The 19,592-nt window shown below is 41.5% G+C and overlaps 1 protein-coding gene across 2 annotated transcripts; it reads left to right on the forward strand.

Moving 5' to 3' along the window:
* Positions 1-6: 6 nt before the first annotated feature.
* On the forward strand, positions 7-18,927 carry parp2 (poly (ADP-ribose) polymerase 2). Of its 2 annotated transcripts, none has more exons than XM_072440637.1 (17): positions 7-191; positions 3,188-3,397; positions 3,919-4,086; positions 4,588-4,658; positions 5,578-5,628; positions 7,166-7,262; positions 7,356-7,431; positions 8,158-8,260; positions 9,420-9,579; positions 10,459-10,597; positions 10,671-10,734; positions 11,320-11,454; positions 11,572-11,699; positions 12,382-12,481; positions 12,556-12,654; positions 13,632-13,756; positions 18,641-18,927. In XM_072440637.1, the coding sequence occupies exons 1-17, from the start codon at positions 116-118 to the stop codon at positions 18,798-18,800; spliced, it is 1,962 nt and encodes a 653-aa protein (XP_072296738.1). In that variant the 5' UTR covers positions 7-115; the 3' UTR covers positions 18,801-18,927. The 2 variants fall into 2 exon arrangements, with proteins under 2 accessions (XP_072296738.1, XP_072296739.1); XM_072440638.1 differs by having other exon boundaries at positions 9,426-9,579; positions 18,641-18,925.
* Positions 18,928-19,592: the final 665 nt, after the last annotated feature.

The following is a 19,592-nucleotide window of genomic DNA, read 5'->3' on the forward strand; positions in this document are numbered from 1 at the left end:
CGTGACACGATCCTCACCGGCGCCAAAACATCGGACACCGGAAAACTTTCTCCTCGTCCTTTTATCACATTTATTATCGATTAAATTGTTCCCAGAGCGACTCATTTAATCCACCATGAGGCGAACAAGATGTGCAAGGAATAAAAGCCAGAGCAGTTTGCCCCAAAATGAAGGAGTCGAGTCTAAAACAGGTTAGTGCGTTTTTTTGGCGTTAGCTGCCGCTGCAAACCAGGAAAAGCTAACGTCATGTGGGATGGATTTGTTTGGACGAATAAGGACATTAATATCACATTTTGCAGAACAACACCGACTTAGAATTACATGCAGTGTTATTCATTGTCATGTTTGTTTATATGTGGCAGTAACAGTGTTCCCATGCCCAGAATATCTTGACAGAAATAATAATCATAATAATAATTAGGCTTCTCAAATCGAATTTATTATTATTATTATTATTATTAGTATATTATTATTATTATTAGTAGTAGTAGTAGTAGTAGTAGTAGTAGTAGTAGTAGTAGTATATTATTATTATTAGTATATTATTATTATGTTCTCCATGTACAGATTTTTGGGATGCTGTTTGGAATAAAAATATCACACACAAAAATACATTTAATATCTGACTTTAAGCTGACATTGCAACATTATTTACTGTTTAATTTTGTTTAATGTCACTATAAAATATGCACTTTACCATCCATCTTCTGCCGCTTTATCCGGGGCCGGGTCGCGGGGGCAGCAGTCTGAGCAGGGACTCCCAGACTTCCTTCTCCCCAGACACTTCCTCTAACTCCTCCGGGGGGATCCCTAGGCGTTCCCAGGCCAGCCGAGAGACATAGTCTCTCCAGCGTGTCCTGGGTCTTCCCCGGGGCCTCTTCCCGGTGGGACATGCCTGAAACACCTCCCGAGGGAGGCGCCCAGGAGGCATCCGGAACAGATGCCCGAGCCACCTCAGCTGGCTCCTCTCGACGTGGAGGAGCAGCGGCTCTACTCCGAGCTCCCCCCGTGTGGCCGAGCTCCTCACCTTATCTCTAAGGGAGCACCCAGCCACACGGCGGAGGAAACTCATTTCGACCGCTTGTATCCGCGATCTTGTTCTTTCGGTCACTACCCAAAGCTCATGACCATAGGTGAGGGTCAGAACGTAGACCGACCGGTAAATAGAGAGCTTTGCCTTTCGGCTCAGCTCCTTCTTCACCACAACGATCCGCCTGTCGATCTCACGCTCCATCCTTCCCTCACTCGTGAACAAGACCCCGAGATACTTGAACTCCTCCACTTGGGGCAAGGACTCCCCACCCACCTGGAGAGGGCAAGCCACCTTTTTCCGGTCGAGAACCATGGCCTCGGATTTGGAGCTGATTCTCATCCCAGCCGCTTCACACTCGGCTGCAAACCGTCCCAGTGCATGTTGCAGGTCCGGGTTTGATGGAGCCATCAGGACAACATCGTCTGCAAACAGCAGAGATGAGATCCTGTGGTCCCCAAACCGGACACCCTCAGACCCCTGACTGCGCCTAGAAATTCTGTCCATAAAAATTATGAACAGAACCGTTGACAAAGAGCAGCCCTGGCGGAGTCCAACATGCACTGGGAACAGGTCTGACTTACTGCCGGCAATGCGAACACAGCTCCTGCTCCGGTCATACATGGACCGGACAGCCCTGAGCAAAGGGCCCCGGACCCCGTACTCCCGGAGCACCCCCCAAAGGACACCCCGAGGGACACGGTCGAAAGCCTTCTCCAGATCCACAAAGCACATGTGGATTGGTTGGGCAAACTCCCATGAGCCCTCGAGCACCCGATGGAGGGTATAGAGCTGGTCCAGTGTTCCACTCTGCTCCTCCTGAATCCGAGGTTCGACTATCGGTCGGATTCTCCTCTCCAGTACCTTGGAATAGATCTTACCCGGGAGGCTGAGGAGTGTGATCCCTCTGTAGTTGGAACACACCCTCCGGTCCCCCTTCTTGAACAGAGGGACCACCACCCTGGTCTGCCAGTCCAGAGGCACGGTCCCCGAACGCCACGCGATGTTGCAGAGACGTGTCAGCCAAGACAGTCCTACAACATCCAGATACTTTAGGTACTCAGGGCGGATCTCATCCACCCCCGGAGCCCTGCCACCGAGGAGTTTGCGAACAACCTCAGTGACTTCAGCTTGGGTGATGGATGAGCCAGCCTCCGAGTCCCCGGTCTCTACTTCCTCTTCGGAAGACGTGACTGAGGGATTAAGGAGATCCTCAAAGTATTCCTTCCACCGTCCGACGACATCCCCAGTTGAGGTCAGCAGGCCTCCACCGGCACCGTAAACGGTGTTGGTGAGACACTGCTTCCCCCTCCTGAGGCGCCGGACGGTTTGCCAGAATTTCTTTGGTGCCGACCGATAGTCCTCCTCCATGGCCTCCCCGAACTCCTCCCAGGCCCGGGTTTTTGCCTCTGCGACAGCACGAGCCGCGGCTCGCTTGGCCTGCCGATACCCGTCGATGACCTCCGGAGACCTACAAGCCAGAGTGGCCTGATAGGCCTCCTTCTTCAGTCTGACGGCATCCCTTACTTCTGGTGTCCACCACCGGGTTCGGGGGTTGCCGCCACGACAGGCACCGGAGACCTTGCGACCACAACTCCGAGCAGCCGCATCAACAATGAAGGCGGAGAACATGGTCCACTCGGACTCAATGTCCCCAACCTCCCCCGGGACATGGGAGAAGCTCTCCCGGAGGTGCGAGTTGAATACCCTACTGACAGAGGGCTCCACTAGACGTTCCCAACAGACCCTCACAATGCGCTTGGGTCTGCCAAGTCTGTCCGGCTTCCTCCTCCGCCAGCGGATCCAACTCACCACCAGGTGGTGATATGCACTTTACATTTGAATATATCCAAATCCACTTTGTTTCTACAGCATATTTGACAAACAAAACCATTTCCAAAGTGCTGCGCAGAGCAAAAACAATAAGAAAAAAACTACCGTATTTTCCGGACCGGAGTATAAGTCGCACCCCGGCCAAAACTATAAAAAAAAAAAGGTACGACTTATAGTCCGGAAAATACGGTACAAGCAAAACAATAGCATAGCAATAAATAAGTCAAATGAATTGAATTGAATAAAGAAAGCACCAACTGACCCACAACTCGCACAGTGTTAAAAGCCAGTCTACATCTTTTGTTTGTTTGTTTGGTTCCTCAGAGTGGCAGTGGAAAGGAGACGAGGACCAGTGGGAGCCGTATCCGGAGAGCGTCTGCGGCGAGCTCGACTCAGCCGTGGCTTCGGGCAAAACCGCCGTCACGCTGAGTCTGGAGTCGGGCCAAGAATACAACTTCGACCTGAAAAAGATGTTCCAGATCAACCCGGTCACCAAGTACAAGCGGAAGATTCGCTCGCAGACGATTAAAACGGGTGCGCGTCTCCATCCGAATGACTTATGTTAAAGTTATTACTATTATTTTAGAAGTCGTCTTATCACACAGTTATTTATATTGTAAAATGAGCCTTTTAAAAGTCGATGTTAACCAAATAAAAGTTCAAATATGGTGACTGAAGGCTTCTAGTAGAAAAGATTGACAGTGTATTTAAGTTTATTAGTTTATATTTAATACTTCTGTTGGCTTTGTTTAAAAAATATATATATTTAGTGTTTTACAGCCAGATAATATTTTTTTGTCATTAATGTGTCATCTTTTCTAGAATTAACCCTTTATTTTATTGTTTTTATTGCAATTTCGTCAGTAGTTTTTTGAGTTTGATGCTTCTTTTTTTATCCAATATAAACAAATAGAATTATAGATCTCAATAAACCGTGTCATAAACCGCCTGTCGAACCCGAACGGTCGACAGCGGCAGCGCGTGTTTATTTTGCTGTGGTCAGTCTAAATGCACCGAGCGATGAAACGTTCATATTTATATTTATTCGTCTTCAGAAACGACAAATGAAGAAGTGGAAAACAGCGCGGCGAACGGACGCTGCGCGGAAATCAAACAAGAAGAAGAAGCGACCGAGCAGCAACAGCCACCGCCGACGAAGAAACGCAGAGGGCAGAGCAAAGGTCAAACTAAAACTGTCCCCAAAGAAGAAGTCAAGGTCGAAGGTAATGACTATGAACAAGCGTCTGTGCCACTTCCAGCTACAAACAGATTTACCCTAGTTTCTGCGCTATAAGGCGCACTTAAAAGCCTTTCATTTTCTCCAAAAGCGACGGTGCGCCTTATAATCCAGTGCGCCTTATACCGTATTTTCCGGACTATAAGTCGCACCTTTTTTCATAGTTTTGGCCGGGGTGCGACTTATACTTATATTTATACTTATATACTTATACTCCAGTGCGACTTATATATGTTTTTTTCTTCTTCATTATGCATTTTTGGGCTGGTGCGACTTATAGTCTGGAAAATACGGTATATGCATTAATTCTGTTGTTGTTTTGCTTACTGACCTCGAAGCAATTTAATGCGGCACACGTTTGGTCCGGTGCGCCTTATACATAAAAAAATGATTGAAAATTGATCATTCATTGACAGCGCGCCTTATAATCCGGTGCTCCTTATAGTGCGGAAAATACGGTAATCTAGTTGTGTTTTTTATTGCGCAGAAACGGTGAAGACGGTGGTGATGAAGGGAAAAGCTCCGGTCGACACTGAATGTAAAGCCAAACTTGGAAAGGTACGTTCCGAGAGGATTATCAGTCTTCAAATTAATGTTTTACGAAGCGAGCTACAAAACCCGAGCGACCGCGAGCACCGCAGGAGGATTGGGACGAGTTTCTGTCCGTGTGGCGAATGGTTCCCGAGTTTGGAAGGATTTAAAGCGCCCCCTACAGGTCGACTCATTGAACTAAAATGCAGTTAAGAAAAATACATTTAGAATTTTGCTGAAAATGATGTAAACAAATGTTATCACAGAATTGCGCATTTTTTTAGGTTTTTAATTTCACTTCCTGTTTGTAATAGATGACATCACACTAGGAAATTACCCAGAAAACACTGAGAAAAAACGTTTTTGACCAATACAAATATATGAGAGCAACCTTTTTTTTGTTGAATTAATGTTTAGAGAGTCAAAAAAAAAAACGAGTAAATTCTGCTTAAACTTTGACTGGAGTGTCCCTGGTGTGATGTCACTTCCTGTCAATTTCTACAGATTTTTTTACGTTTTCTCCACAAATACCTGCTCGATTGGAGTAAAACTATAATTTACATGTCAACTAAAGTCAAAATTAGAACATCGTAAAAACCTGTCATGGGCCCTTTAAACGTCCTTCCTACACGCAGAGGAACAGCGCCACCACTGGCAGCGCAGAGCCTGTTTTTGCAAATCAATAAAGACTTTGAAGCAGGAACCAACCGGAAAAAAACGACGCAAGATGGAAAACTGCTCAAATTGTATCCAAAAAACTACAGTATGTGCGATAACGACTTTATTCAAGCTTATTTGCCTCGTAAAACAATGCTGCGTTTTAATATTTAACCGTTGTTGTTTATTATTTATTTGTTATTTAACCGTTAAGTGTTGTTGTGTTTTATTTGGAAATATGACCAGTGTGTTTGTGCAGTGTGTGACCGTTTTGCTTTTCTTCTCTCAGGCGCACGTTTACTGTGAAGGGAAAGATGTTTACGACGTCATGTTAAATCAGGTAATTACCACGTAATTTACCACCAATATACGCCTCTACAAAGCTTTAATTCACATTTTTTACGTGTTTTTATGACATCTGAGCGGAGTATTTACTGTTACCATCTCCTCTTTACAGAAAAAGTTGAATGTTTTTAGTTCAGACTGCTGTAGTTTTAATTTATTTAAAATTTTCCCTGGGATTTTTAAAAATACGGGTCAAATTACAGATTAGGAAATGGAATATTGAAAATGGCCAATTCTACATATAGAACCAAACCATATATATGTATCTACAAATACTAATAAGAGCGCGTACGTAAAAGCAGCCGCCGTGTCCTCGTTTACGTGTTTTCATCACGACCCGGTTCATAAATATTTCCTGAATTCGGCGTCTTTAATGCGAAAGTAATCGTTGCAAAATGTTGGCAAACTTTGTGTCGAGTCTTAAAATCTCAGGAGAGTTTAGAGTCCTCTGGTTTTGGGATTCGACCAGAGGCATTAAAGTAGTTTGTCTAAAGAGAAAAGGTCAATGTGATAAAACAATTACAGATAAATACAGAATACTTTGGCTTGATGTGAATGTGATTGAACAAGTACCTTACTAAAAATACTTTATACTCAACAAATACGTGCCAGAGTCACTCTTCTTTAGAAATAAAAAGTGTATTCCATCAAAGGTGTTCCTCAAGGGTCCTTGGAGCGCTTCTATTTACAATTTACATAAACTCAATTGGCAATTATTGATCTTTGATTATTGATTGATTCATCAATGAAGATCCCAGGACATGTTTATTTTTTTGCAGTCACGCCACATCCACACAGAAATGGGGAAAACATTTTTCTAATTGGATCATCTTGTGTCATTTTATGTATTTAAGGCACTAAAACTCGCAGACGGGTTTGATTCCATATTGTAGTTTAGTTAATCAGTTTATTGATCAGTGTCTGTTAAGATTAAGATTAAGATATTCCTTTATTGTCCCACATGGGGAAATTTCATTGGTGCAACGCAGGAAGATACAGAGGTAGATACAGAAGAACAGATCACTTATAGGAAGTCTGAAAAACACTTTCAGTAGAAGATCTCCTATAAATAAATGAAAACTCCCATAGACAAATAAATAAATACCATTGCATGTGATCCCGACAGTAATTGCACATGAATATGTGTCACGACAGCACATAGATTGCACATGAATTTCACAGTAATTGCACATGAATTGCACATGAATTCCAACAGTAATTGCACATACGACAGAATTGCACATCAGTATTAGGTTAGGTCAGTATTGCGACGGGATAACGTGACGATCTCCGGGTAAGACGACTGTTCTCCGCAGTTTATGTATTTGTTACTTTATTGACTGATTATTGTTGGTTTTATTGACATTTTATCTTGATGTTCTGATGTTTCATGTGTGTTTTGTGAGTTTTGTGCTTCTCATTGAGGTTGATCCCTCTGCAAATAATAAATAAACACAATAAATATACGGTAAAGGTCAGAGTTTGTCATTATCCTGCCTCTTCTTCTAAAGTAATAATCGTTTCTTCATCAGACAAATCTCCAGTTCAACAACAACAAGTATTACCTGATGCAACTGTTGGAGGACGACGTCTCTAAGTCTTACAGTGTTTGGTTGAGATGGGGACGAGGTGACGCTTCAAATATCAATAATGACACAATATCTACATTAAATCTTGCATATGTTTTGATGATTCTGCGCTTCATTTGACCCTTTTTTTTAGTGGGAAAAGCGGGCCAGAGCAGCCTGACGGCGTGCGGCGGCGATCTACTCAAAGCCAAAGACGTCTTCAAGAAAAAGTGAGTTCATTTCAAATAAGTGCTGCGTCGTTCGGTCGTAGTAAAGTTCGGTTGTAGTAAAGTTCGGTTGTAATAAAGTTCGGTCGTAATAAAGTTCGGTTGTAATAAAGCTTGGTCGTAATAAAGTTCGGTTGTAATAAAGTTCAGTCGTTAAACTTCGGTTGTAATAAAGTTCGGTTGTAATAAAGTTCGGTCGTAATAAAGTTCGGTTGTAATAAAGTTCAGTCGTTAAACTTCGGTTGTAATAAAGTTCGGTTGTAATAAAGTTCGGTCGTAATAAAGTTTGGTCGTAATAAAGTTCGGTTGTAATAAAGTTAGGTTGTAATAAAGTTCAGTTGTAATAAAGTTCGGTCGTAATAAAGTTCGGTCGTAATAAAGTTCGGTTGTAATAAAGCTTGGTCGTAATAAAGTTCAGTTGTAATAAAGTTCAGTCGTTAAACTTCGGTTGTAATAAAGTTCGGTTGTAATAAAGTTCGGTCGTAATAAATTTCGGTTGTAATAAAGTTCAGTCGTTAAACTTCGGTTGTAATAAAGTTCGGTTGTAATAAAGTTCGGTCTTAATAAAGTTCGGTCTTAATAAAGTTCGGTCGTAATAAAGTTCGGTCGTAATAAAGTTCGGTCGTAATAAAGTTCGGTCGTAATAAAGTTCGGTCGTAATAAAGTTCGGTCGTAATAAAGTTCGGTTGTAATAAAGTTCTGTTGTTGACGTGTTTTTTACCGTGGCAGATTCCTCGATAAAACCAAAAACGACTGGGAAGGCAGGGAATGTTTCGAGAAGGTGCCGGGGAAGTACGACCTGGTGTTCATGGATTACAGCGCCGACGACAAGGTGAGGCCGGGCGGGCGTTTAAGGGCGTGGCCAAAGACGTGGTCTCCCTGGAAACGGGTGGGAAAGTTACACAGTGAGCCTTTTTAATGGCGTCAATAATATCTTTTGTGGTTACATTTAAGAAGCGCTCACAATGGAAAAAACTATAGATGAGACAAAAATGCGACCAACGACTGGACAAATATTACGGGAAAAATTACCTTCGGACTAAATTTTGGCAAAAATTTGGCCAAAATGAGACTTTTTCTTTTGGTTGGATGTGATTTGTAATTTTTTTTTATTTATATCTGATCTCGCTCTGGTCTTGTTTCCCCTCCTCTGTTTTCTCATGTGTTTTTGAATTAAAAATATAAAAAAACATTTAATTTTAAAAATAATTCAAAAAAACCTATGGATTAAACTGTTTGTCAATGTCCAGTAAATTTTATGTCAATTTACGCACCATTAACGCCTTTAATTGACTTAGTGTTAAACTTGTTATTATTAATTATTTACATTTGCTTCATATTATCAGCTTTTTAAGGGTGTTTATTTCTTTTTTATAAATCTGCTTGTTCAAAAGCTTTTCATAAATGTATTTTCTCTCTAAAGTTGACTTAAAACTGATTCAAAATTGACACCGCCTGATGTTTCTGGTCTCCACGGCGATGCTATTATTGTTGCATTGCCCACAACGTTACATGGTATGGCTTTAAAGCTGCAGGTCAGGTCTGTGGAGAGGCGAGCGTAAATCGAATGGGTTAAACGCCGTACTGTGGAACATTCCGGGTGAAGGATGAGCAGGGGGCGGATCCTCAACAAAGTGCTTATGTCACCATGTCAAATGTGAGGAAAAAACATCCCAATTTTAAAAAAAGTAGTTTATATTTATTTTTCTTTTTTTATTTTTTTTTTCTAGAATTATAGCTTCATTACATAAGGTGAAGAAGACAGAAAAACAGATTGGCGCCGTTAAAATCCTTTTTTCTTTAGCTTCTTAAACAGTTAATTTGTTTTTTAATAACAAGGACCATGTGCAGTCCCCGGGCAAGTTAGAAAACACAATTAAAATACATCAAATGACTATCTATGTACAAGTTTGTTCTGACCCGACCTGAGTTTAATCCCAGCTCTAGTGGCGAGGCCTTTCATCAGTGGCGTTCCCTAACGACTCTTTCAGTCACAGGACGAGAGTAAAGCTGAAGCCGGCGCCGCTTTGGAGAAGAAGCCCTCGACTTTAGACGCCAAAGTTCAGTCTCTGCTGGAGCTGATCTGCGACCTGAAGGCCATGGAGGAGTGCGTCCTGGAGATGAAGTTCGACATCCGCAAAGCGCCTCTGGGTCAGTGAGATACACGTGCTGTCGGTTTTCATCCCGTATTTGAGTCAATTTCCTGTAGGTCATTCTTTAAAACACTTGAATCGTCAGAACGCTGCAACCAAACAATGCATTTCTGAAAGGTGTCTGTAAAATGTGATAAGTTCTTTATGAAACTTTTGGAATTGCATCAAACATCAAAACTTTGACTTGCCCTTCAATATCAGTATTTCTGGGGATTTATTTAACTTTTTTTCTAGCTGCAGAGTGAGTGTCAAATAAAATACTCATTATTATAGATTCTAAGTAGTTGAATGTGCGTTATCCAATTTTCGAACCGCGTGTTTGAAGCCATCTAATTAGTTTCCAGCTCTCACAAGCCCTTTAGCACATTGTTAATATTCACATTCAATCATTTTTCAGGTGAGTTAAAATAGCCAAATTAACTTTTTGGGGCTTTTAACCCTGTTCTAACATTGCTCCTCATCAGAAACAAACCTGGAGTAGCATTAAGCCTCCTCACACTAGTTTGATTAATCCTGTCTCCTCCGAGCGTCAAAAACACTCCGTTCTGAATCTTCTCGATCTGTGGCGTTTTCTCGATCTGTGGAGTTATGGCGTTTTCTTGATCTTTGGCGTTTTCTCGATCTGTGACGTTGCTCTGAGAATATTCTCTGCTGTTTGCCAGTCCATAAATCCTCTCCAGACTCGTTCCCGTCTAATCACGATCAGTACAACCGCGTGGCATCTGTGTAATTCCCTCTGCTGCCAGTAGATGGTGTCAAAACTTAGTTAGTGCCATGGGAAACCGCACTAACAGATGCTAAAATAAAGAGCATGTTGAAATACTGATAACAAAAGAAATAATGCATACTATTGGTCCTTAAATGGTTTGTTTCACAGGTAAACTGACCATGGAACAGATTCGGGCCGGATACGCCGCGCTGAAGAAAATCGAGGACTGTTTGAAGAAGAAAGGAGGGAGCCGGGAGCTCCTGGAAGCCTGTAACCAGTTCTACACTCGCATCCCACACGACTTCGGGTCAGGGAAACAAATAAACACACGTGAACCGGAATTCACAGAGTTTATGTCATTGAGATGTTTCCATTTTCAGGCTAAAAACGCCGCCGATCATCCGCACCGAGGAGGAACTGAAGGAGAAGATCGACCTTTTAGAGGTAAAAGCTAAACTCTGCGTTCGAGGTCATCGCTGAGCTGTAGGTTTAGAAATCATGTCATTTTCAAGACATTTTAGTTAATTTTACATGTTTTGTGTGTTTAAATAGCACAGATTAAAGGTGTGTCTTGTGTTTATGTTCAGAAAATGTATTGAATATATATGTATATGAGGTCGTCTTCCTCTGAGCCTCAGAAATCGCTCAGTTACAGATACTGAGCGTTTAATTATTTTCTCATCGTTCATTCTCACAGCCGACGCTAGAGGGCGCTACAACAACCCAAATACCTCACCGGAAACGGAGGTGTAGATTGTAATGTCTGTTTTCCAAATGCAGACGTTATTTGATGTTAGAAAATGTGAAATTCTGATCCCACACCGTTCAAACGCGGGTTTAAAAGTCAATCAAATACACAAGATACATACATTTGAGTTAAAAATCAACACTGTTCCATCTAAAGAAAGCTTTTTTTTTGCACATCACTGTAATGAGTGGATCAAAGCGTACGTGTCTCGTGAATAAGTAAAGAGCCGGTTATGGCCCGTCTAAAGCCTTTAAGCGTGTGTAAATGTGTGGCTGGTCCAGGCTCTGAGCGACATCCAGATCGCGGTGAAGATGGTCCAGTCGAGTGGAGACGGTGAAGAGAATCCTCTGGACCGACAGTACAAGTCTCTGCACTGCGCTCTGCAGCCGCTCGACCCGAGCGCACACGACTACAAGGTCAGACAAACACAGATATGAAGTATGCCATTTCAATCATTTCTCAACTTTAAAAAAATATATATTTATATACTTTTTTTATTTGTTATTTTTTTACTAACCATGGTTTGTGTTCAGGTGGTAGAGCGTTACCTGCAGACGACTCACGCCTCCACGCACAGAGACTACACCATGAGCGTCCTGGACATTTTCGCCGTGGATCGAGAAGGAGAGACTGACCACTTCCTCAAAGACATTCACAACAGGTTTTACGTTTTTAAGTCACCCATTGGAGCAGAAATCTCACTGCATATAAAAATCATCTCACTGCGTATTAAAATAATCTCACTGCGTATTAAAATAATCTCACTGCGTATTAAAATAATCTCACTACGTATCAAAATAATCTCACTACGTATCAAAATCATCTCACTGCGTATTAAAATAATCTCACTGCGTATTAAAATCATCTCACTGCATATCAAAATCATCTCACTGCGTATTAAAATAATCTCACTGCGTATTAAAATCATCTCACTGCATATCAAAATCATCTCACTGCATATTAACATCTTTCAAATCATCTCACTGCTTATTAACATCTTTCAAATCATCTCACTGCTAATTAAAATCATCTCACTGCGTGTTAAAATAATCTCACTGCGTGTTAAAATAATCTCACTGCATATTAACATCTTTCAAATCATCTCACTGCATATTAACATCTTTCAAATCATCTCACTGCTTATTAACATCTTTCAAATTATCTCACTGCTTATTAATCATCTCACTGCATATTAAAATCATCTCACTGCATATTAAAATCTTTAAAATCATCTCACTGCATATTAACATCTTTCAAATCATCTCACTGCATATTAAAATCATCTCACTGCATATTAAAATCATCTCACTGCATATTAAAATCTTTCAAATCTCACTGCGCAGGACTCTGTTGTGGCACGGCTCTCGTTTGTCCAATTGGGTGGGGATTCTGAGTAAAGGCCTCAGAGTGGCTCCGCCCGAAGCGCCCATCACTGGATACATGGTAAATACAGATAAAAACCACCTTCAAACACGTTCATTTCCTCTCTCATTTTCCTCCCGTTTTGTTTCCTTCAGTTTGGCAAAGGGATTTACTTCGCCGACATGTCGTCTAAAAGTGCAAACTACTGTTTTGCCAATCAGCAGAGTAACGTGGGCCTGCTGCTGCTCTGCGAGGTGAGACTGTGCTGCTGCTGCGGGAATGTCATCCATGCTAACCGCTAAGTCAAGAGCCACATGCTAACCGCTATGTCAAGAGCCACATGCTAACCGCTATGTCAAGAGCCACATGCTAACCGCTAAGTCAAGAGCCACATGCTAACCGCTAAGTCAAGAGCCACATGCTAACCGCTAAGTCAAGAGCCACATGCTAACCGCTAAGTCAAGAGCCACATGCTAACCGCTAAGTCAAGAGCCACATGCTGATCGCTAAGTCAAGAGCCAGATGCTATGCGCTAAGTCAAGAGCCACATGCTGACCGCTAAGTCAAGAGCCAGATGCTGACCGCTAAGTCAAGAGCCAGATGCTAACCGCTAAGTCAAGAGCCAGATGCTAACCGCTAAGTCAAGAGCCAGATGCTAACCGCTAAGTCAAGAGCCAGATGCTAACCGTTAAGTCAAGAGCCAGATGCTAACCGCTAAGTCAAGAGCCAGATGCTAACCGCTAAGTCAGGAGCCAGATGCTAACCGCTAAGTCAGGAGCCAGATGCTAACCGCTAAGTCAAGAGCCAGATGCTAACCGCTAAGTCAAGAGCCAGATGCTAACCGCTAAGTCAAGAGCCACATGCTAACCGCTAACAAGAAGTATCCATACTGAAAACAAACACTTAAAGAGGACAGATTGTGACCTTTTCTGAACAGATTTAAATGAGCTTGAGTTCTATAGTAGAAACATAAATAAAACCGTGAAAATGCCAATCTATGGCCTAAAAACTGAGATTTTTTAAACTGTGCCATCAAGAGTAGAGTCTGCCGAACTTAGAATTTCCTTCATGAATGTCATAACAACACTATTTCCAAATACTTTTTAAAAATTCAGTTCCAGGGTTGTTACTTACATAAAACCTTTATAGGCCCAATAAAATAAAAACATAGTGATGAAAGATTTGCACATTTGCCTTAATAATTTATTCTTACTCATTGTGCCTGTGTCAGGTTGCCCTGGGCGACAGTAACGAGCTGCTGGACGCTAATTATGAAGCAGACAAACTTCCTCCAGGAAAACACAGCACCAAAGGCCTGGGCCAGACCGGACCAGACCCCAAGAACGCAGTCACTCTGTGAGTACCACGGTACTAATACTACTACTACTGTACTACTACTACTGTACTAATACTACTACCACTGTACTAATACTACTGTACTAATACTACTACTACTGTACTAATACTACTGTACTAATACTACTACTACTGTACTAATACTACTACTACTACTGTACTACTACCACTGTACTAATACTACTACTACTGTACTACTACCACTGTACTAATACTACTACTACTGTACTACTACTACTGTACTAATACTACTACTACTGTACTAATACTACTGTACTAATACTACTACTACTGTACTACTACCACTGTACTAATACCACTGTACTAATACTACTACTACTGTACTACTACCACTGTACTAATACTACTACTACTGTACTACTACTACTGTACTAATACTACTACTACTGTACTACTACTACTGTACTAATACTACTACTACTGTACTAATACTACTACTACTGTACTAATACCACTGTACCAATACTACTACTACTACTGTACTACTACTACTGTACTAATACTACTACTACTGTACTACTACTACTGTACTAATACTACTACTGTACTAATACTACTTTACTAATACTACTACTACTGTACTAATACTACTACTGTACTAATACTACTGTACTAAATCAAATCAGTTTATTTTTGTAAGGCCCAAAATCACAACAACAGTTGCCTCTGAGGGCCACAGGGAGAAATGAATCAACAATGTCTGTGGTGGCGATGGAGTCAGACAATGTCTGTGGTGGTGAGGGACGATGTCCCAGGGTCCTCTGTCCTTAGACTCTCCTTCTCGGCCAGGAAAAACTACAAAAAAACCTCTTTGGGAAAAAAGCGTAGAAACCTGGAGGAGTTCCAGTGAAGGAGAGATCCGACTCTCACAGACGGACAGACGGACACGAGGGAGACTGGAGCTGGACCCACTCTTCAGGCAGATGAGGGACCGACTGAGGCGAACTGGAGCCACTCTTCAGGCAGATGAGGGACCGACTGAGGCGAACTGGACCCACTCTTCAGGCAGATGAGGGACCGTCCACACAGGGCAGGGACCACTTCACCAGGGGAGGGGCATCTGGGTCCACAGGTCCTCAGGAGTGAGAGAAAGAAAAGAAGGCGGTGAACAGTTTGCAAGTGGAATCAAAAAATAAATATTGTTTGATAGCATAAGTAGTCAGAAGAAGAGGATAGTGCTCAAGCTGTCATACTTCCCCCAGCACAGTTACTCCTAGGGCAGCGTAGCTGAAGCTGTGGGTTTATCTTTCTGTTCCTAACTACTCTGACCATAAGCGATTTCGAAGAGGAACGTTTTAAGCCTGGACTTAAATGAAGAGACTGTGTCAGCATATTTAACATGGGTCGGGAGCTGATTCCATAACACAGGAGCTTGGTAGCTAAACGCTCTACCTCCTACAGTACTTTTAGAGACTCTTGGCACCACCAGAAGGCCGGCATTCTGAGAGCGAAGAGCTCTGTTTGGATGATACGGTTCTATAGCATCTTTGAGGTAGGATGGGGCCATGTCATTTATGGCTTTGTAGGTCAAGAGTAGAATTTTAAATTTGATTCTAAACTCGACAGGAGCCAGTGAAGAGACTTCAGCACCGGCGTAATGTGCTCTCTTCTTTTTGTTCCTGTTAGTAATCTTGCTGCTGCATTTTGAACCAGTTGAAAGCTTTTTATGGAGCTTTTAGGACACGCTGCAAGCAGGGAGTTACAGTAGTCTAATCTAGTCGTTACAAATGCATGGATAAGTTTTTCAGCATCGCTTTTAGGCAGGATTCTTCTGATTTTGGCGATGTTGCGCAAATGGAAATAGGCTGTTTTACAAGCTTGATTTATATGAGCTTTAAATGAGAGCTCCTGGTCAAATAAGACTCCAAGGTTTCTTACAGTAGAACTGGAGGCTACACTGATATTGTCCAGTGTGGCTATCTGCTCAGATAGAGAGTCTCGTAGATGCTTAGGGCCAAGCACAATGACCTCGGTTTTTTCAGGGTTAAGAAGCAGGTAGTTTAGTGTCATCCAGGTTTTTATCTCCTTCACACAAGTACTAAGTCTGTCTACTTGATCGCTCTGATCAGGTTTCATTGATAAATACAGCTGAGTGTCATCTGCATAGCAGTGGAAGTTAATGCCATGCTTTCTGATAATGTTGCCTAATGGCAGCATATAAAGAGTAAACAGAATTGGACCGAGTACCGAACCCTGTGGCACACCGTAAATTACTTTAGAGCTTGGTGAGGAGCTCTGGTTTACATTAACAAATTGGTACCTATCAGATAAATAGGATTTAAACCAGCTGAGGGCTGTTCCTCTGACACCTACATCACATTCTAACCTCTGCAGTAGAATGTTGTGGTCAATGGTGTCAAACGCTGCGCTGAGGTCCAACAGAACCAGGATTGAGACCAGTCCATCGTCAGCGGCTAATAACAAATCATTTGTGACTTTAACTAGTGCAGTTTCAGTGCTGTGGTGGGCTCTGAACCCTGACTGGAAAACTTCAAATAAGTTATTGTCCTGCAGGTGGCGACAAAGCTGTTTTACTACAACTTTTTCAAGGATTTTAGAGACGAAGGGAAGATTTGAAATAGGTCTGTAGTTTACCAATAGGTCGGGATCTAGATTAGGCTTTTTCAGAAGAGGTTTAATGACTGCATGTTTGAAGGACTGTGGAACATAGCCACTTTGGAGTGAAGTATTTATTATATTAAGAATAGGGTCTATAATTAGGGGAAGAATGTCTTTGAGGAGTCTGCTTGGAATGGGGTCTAGGACACAAGTGGAGCTTTTAGAGGACATAATGGCTGAAGTTATCTCTGCTTGATCAACAGCTGTGAACCTTTCTAAGTTTACAGGTGGATTTATATGAGACGTTAGATTTACAGCTTGGGCTAGTTCAGGGCTAATAGCGGGGGTAATTTCATCTAATTTATCTCTGATTGTTTTTATTTTATTGTTAAAAAATAGGAGGAAATCATCAGAGCTGAGAGAAGCTGGGAGTGAGGGCTCTACTGCGCTGTGACAGTTTGTTAGCCTAGCTACAGTGCTGAAAAGGAATTTAGTGTTACTTTTGTTGACTTCTATTAGATTTGAATAATATCTGGTTTGGGCCTTACGCAGAGCCTGCTTATAGGACAGCAGGCAACTTTTCCATGCTTTTAGGGATTCTTCTATGTGAGAGCGACGAAATGATCCTTCTAACTTTCTAACTTTTTGTTTATGTGAACCCAGTTCTTGGTTGTACCATGGGGAGGCGCGCTTTGGCCTAATGACCTTCTGTTTAACAGTGCTGCAACATCAAGAGCAGACTTCAGAGAATTCATGGTCAAGTCGACACATTGATCACTTAAACTGGGACTAAAACTGTTCTCAGCAGGATCACATGACATGTCACTGAATATTGGCTCTATTATTTCTTTGAATTTTGAGATAGATTTTTCAGATATTGTCCTTTTCATTATAACTTTATTTTGTGGGACTGGTTGATCTTTAAGAATAAACTGAAAGGTAATTAGGAAATTATCTGACAATATAGGGTTTTGAGGGAAGACAATGAGGTCACTAATCTCTGTTCCATACGTTAGGACAAGATCCAGAGTGTTCTTGTGAGTGTGAGTCGGTTTATTTACATTCTGAGTGAAACCAATGCTGTCTAACAAGGCGCTGAAGGCATTACTGAGAGCGTCATCACTCATGTTCACGTGGATATTAAAGTCTCCAGCTATAACTATTTTATCCCAGGCTAACACTAAGTTTGATATAAAGTCAGAAAACTCTGTTAAAAACTCTGAGTAGGGACCAGGAGGTCGGTAGATAACTATGAACAAAACTCCTTTTTGGTTTTTCATATTTGGACATGTGATCGACAGCATGAGGCTTTCAAATGAGTGAAATGCATTGTTAGTTTTAGGGCTCATGAGTAGGCTTGAGTGTGAGATCACTGCCACACCACCACCTCGGCCTGTGCTCCTGGCAGTCTGAAAGTTAACATGGGTGGGTGGGGTTAACATGGGTGGGTGGGGTTAACATGGGTGGGTGGGGTTAACATGAGTGGGTGGGGTTAACATGGGTGGGTGGGGTTAACATGGGTGGGTGGGGTGGACTCATTTAGTCTGACGTAGTCGTCTTGTTGAAGCCACGTTCAGTTAGAGCTAGAAGATCTATGTTATAGTCACTAATTAATTCATTAACTAAGAGCGATTTGAAGGAAATTGCTCTAATGTTTAGCAGTCCACATTTTACGTGTTTATTCATTTGTATATTTGTGTCATTTGTGATTGTTATTTTCCTTAAGTTATTTGGTCTGACGCCTGAAATATTTTTTCTGAGATGTGACTTTTTGGCATTATTTGTACGAGGGACACGAGGGACACGAGGGACACGAGGGACACACACAGTCTCTATCTGTCTTGAATATGAACACTTCACATGTAACAGAGCGGGCGAGAGTTCAGCGACAGAGGAGCGTCTTGAACTGCTGCTCTGCACCTGGGGCTCATCCCTAGATGGTCACTTAACACGACTAAGACTATCGGTCAAATTCCTGTACTAATACTACTACTTCTGTACTAATACTACTACTGTACTAATACTACTACTGTACTAATACCACTGTACTAATACTACTGTACTAATACTATTGTACTAATACTATTAATGTACAGTACTAATACTATTGTACTAATACTATTGTACTGTACTAATACTATTGTACTCATACTATTGTACTGTACTCATACTCTTGTACTGTCTCGTCTCATATCGCCTCGTCTTGTTAAAAATACTTTGTGGGACTTTTTATCACGATAAACAGTGTAGTTCTTTATTGTAATTCGCTGTCCAGTCGACTACAGCTTCTCTCTGTTTCCATAGAGACGACATGACGGTGCCGATGGGTCCGGGCGTTTCCACGGGAACCGTTAACGCCAAAGGCTACTCTCTGCTTTACAACGAGTTCATCGTTTACAACCCGGCGCAGGCGAGGATGAGGTACCTGCTGCGCGTCAAGTTCAACTACTCGTCGCTATGGTGACGAGGAAGGACCAGCACCGACTGCACTGAAGGCTTTAAAATGTGGAGCTGCTCAAGGGATATGTAAATGTGATGCCACGATATGAAAAAGGAGTGATGCTCGTTACCAATTTCATCAATGATATTTTAAGACAATTTAATGACATTTTCAACATTAAAAAATAGCGGTTTGTTCAATATTTCCATGTGTTTTTGACTAGTTCTGAAGATGATTGTAAAACTATTCAGGAAAGGTCACGTTTTGTCTTGTTTATTGTATGTTTTTTTTTTTTTTCATGATACTTCAAAATGACCATTTAGATTTACAGTTTTAATGTCGATTCCTAATTAAAAAGCAATAACCGTAAGTCTCTTCGTTATGGACAATCAGATTTTGAATTTCTAAAACTGAAAAAGAAAAAAAAAACCATCTGAATTAGTCGCTGAATTTTGCACTTTTCAAATGTTTTTTTGTAAAAGAAGTAAGAGTAAAATACCGTAAGTACATTTGAAAATCTCCTGTAAAAAATGAATCTAAATGTTGGTCTTACTTTAGAGCCTTGTTTTGGTCTTTGTTTCATTAGATTAATTTCTTTGTTGCACTAAATGAAATTGTTTTTACCTGTGTTAAAAATAAAACTACAATACAAAGCATTGTTATCTTAGGCAGCTCTAATTTACATGAAAAATTCCAATTAAAAATGTATAGGCCTTATGTAAATTATTAGTTTGCAATGGGCAAAATTGTATCGGAATCAAATCGCTAATTTATTTTTATCTTGATATCTTCTTTTTTGGCACAATTACATTGATT

This window comes from Eucyclogobius newberryi, unplaced genomic scaffold, assembly GCF_026437365.1.
Source record: "Eucyclogobius newberryi isolate DKJ021-1_F unplaced genomic scaffold, fEucNew1.0.hap1 SCAF_12, whole genome shotgun sequence".
Taxonomy (NCBI): domain Eukaryota; kingdom Metazoa; phylum Chordata; class Actinopteri; order Gobiiformes; family Gobiidae; genus Eucyclogobius; species Eucyclogobius newberryi.

Bases quoted from the DNA above. Each gene is read 5' to 3' on its own strand.
- parp2 (XM_072440637.1), top strand. From the start codon at position 116: ATGAGGCGAACAAGATGTGCAAGGAATAAAAGCCAGAGCAGTTTGCCC. The intron at 7,263-7,355 runs GTGACGCTTCAA...CCTTTTTTTTAG, and splicing joins TTGGTTGAGATGGGGACGAG to TGGGAAAAGCGGGCCAGAGC. The intron at 7,432-8,157 runs GTGAGTTCATTT...TTACCGTGGCAG, and splicing joins AAAGACGTCTTCAAGAAAAA to ATTCCTCGATAAAACCAAAA.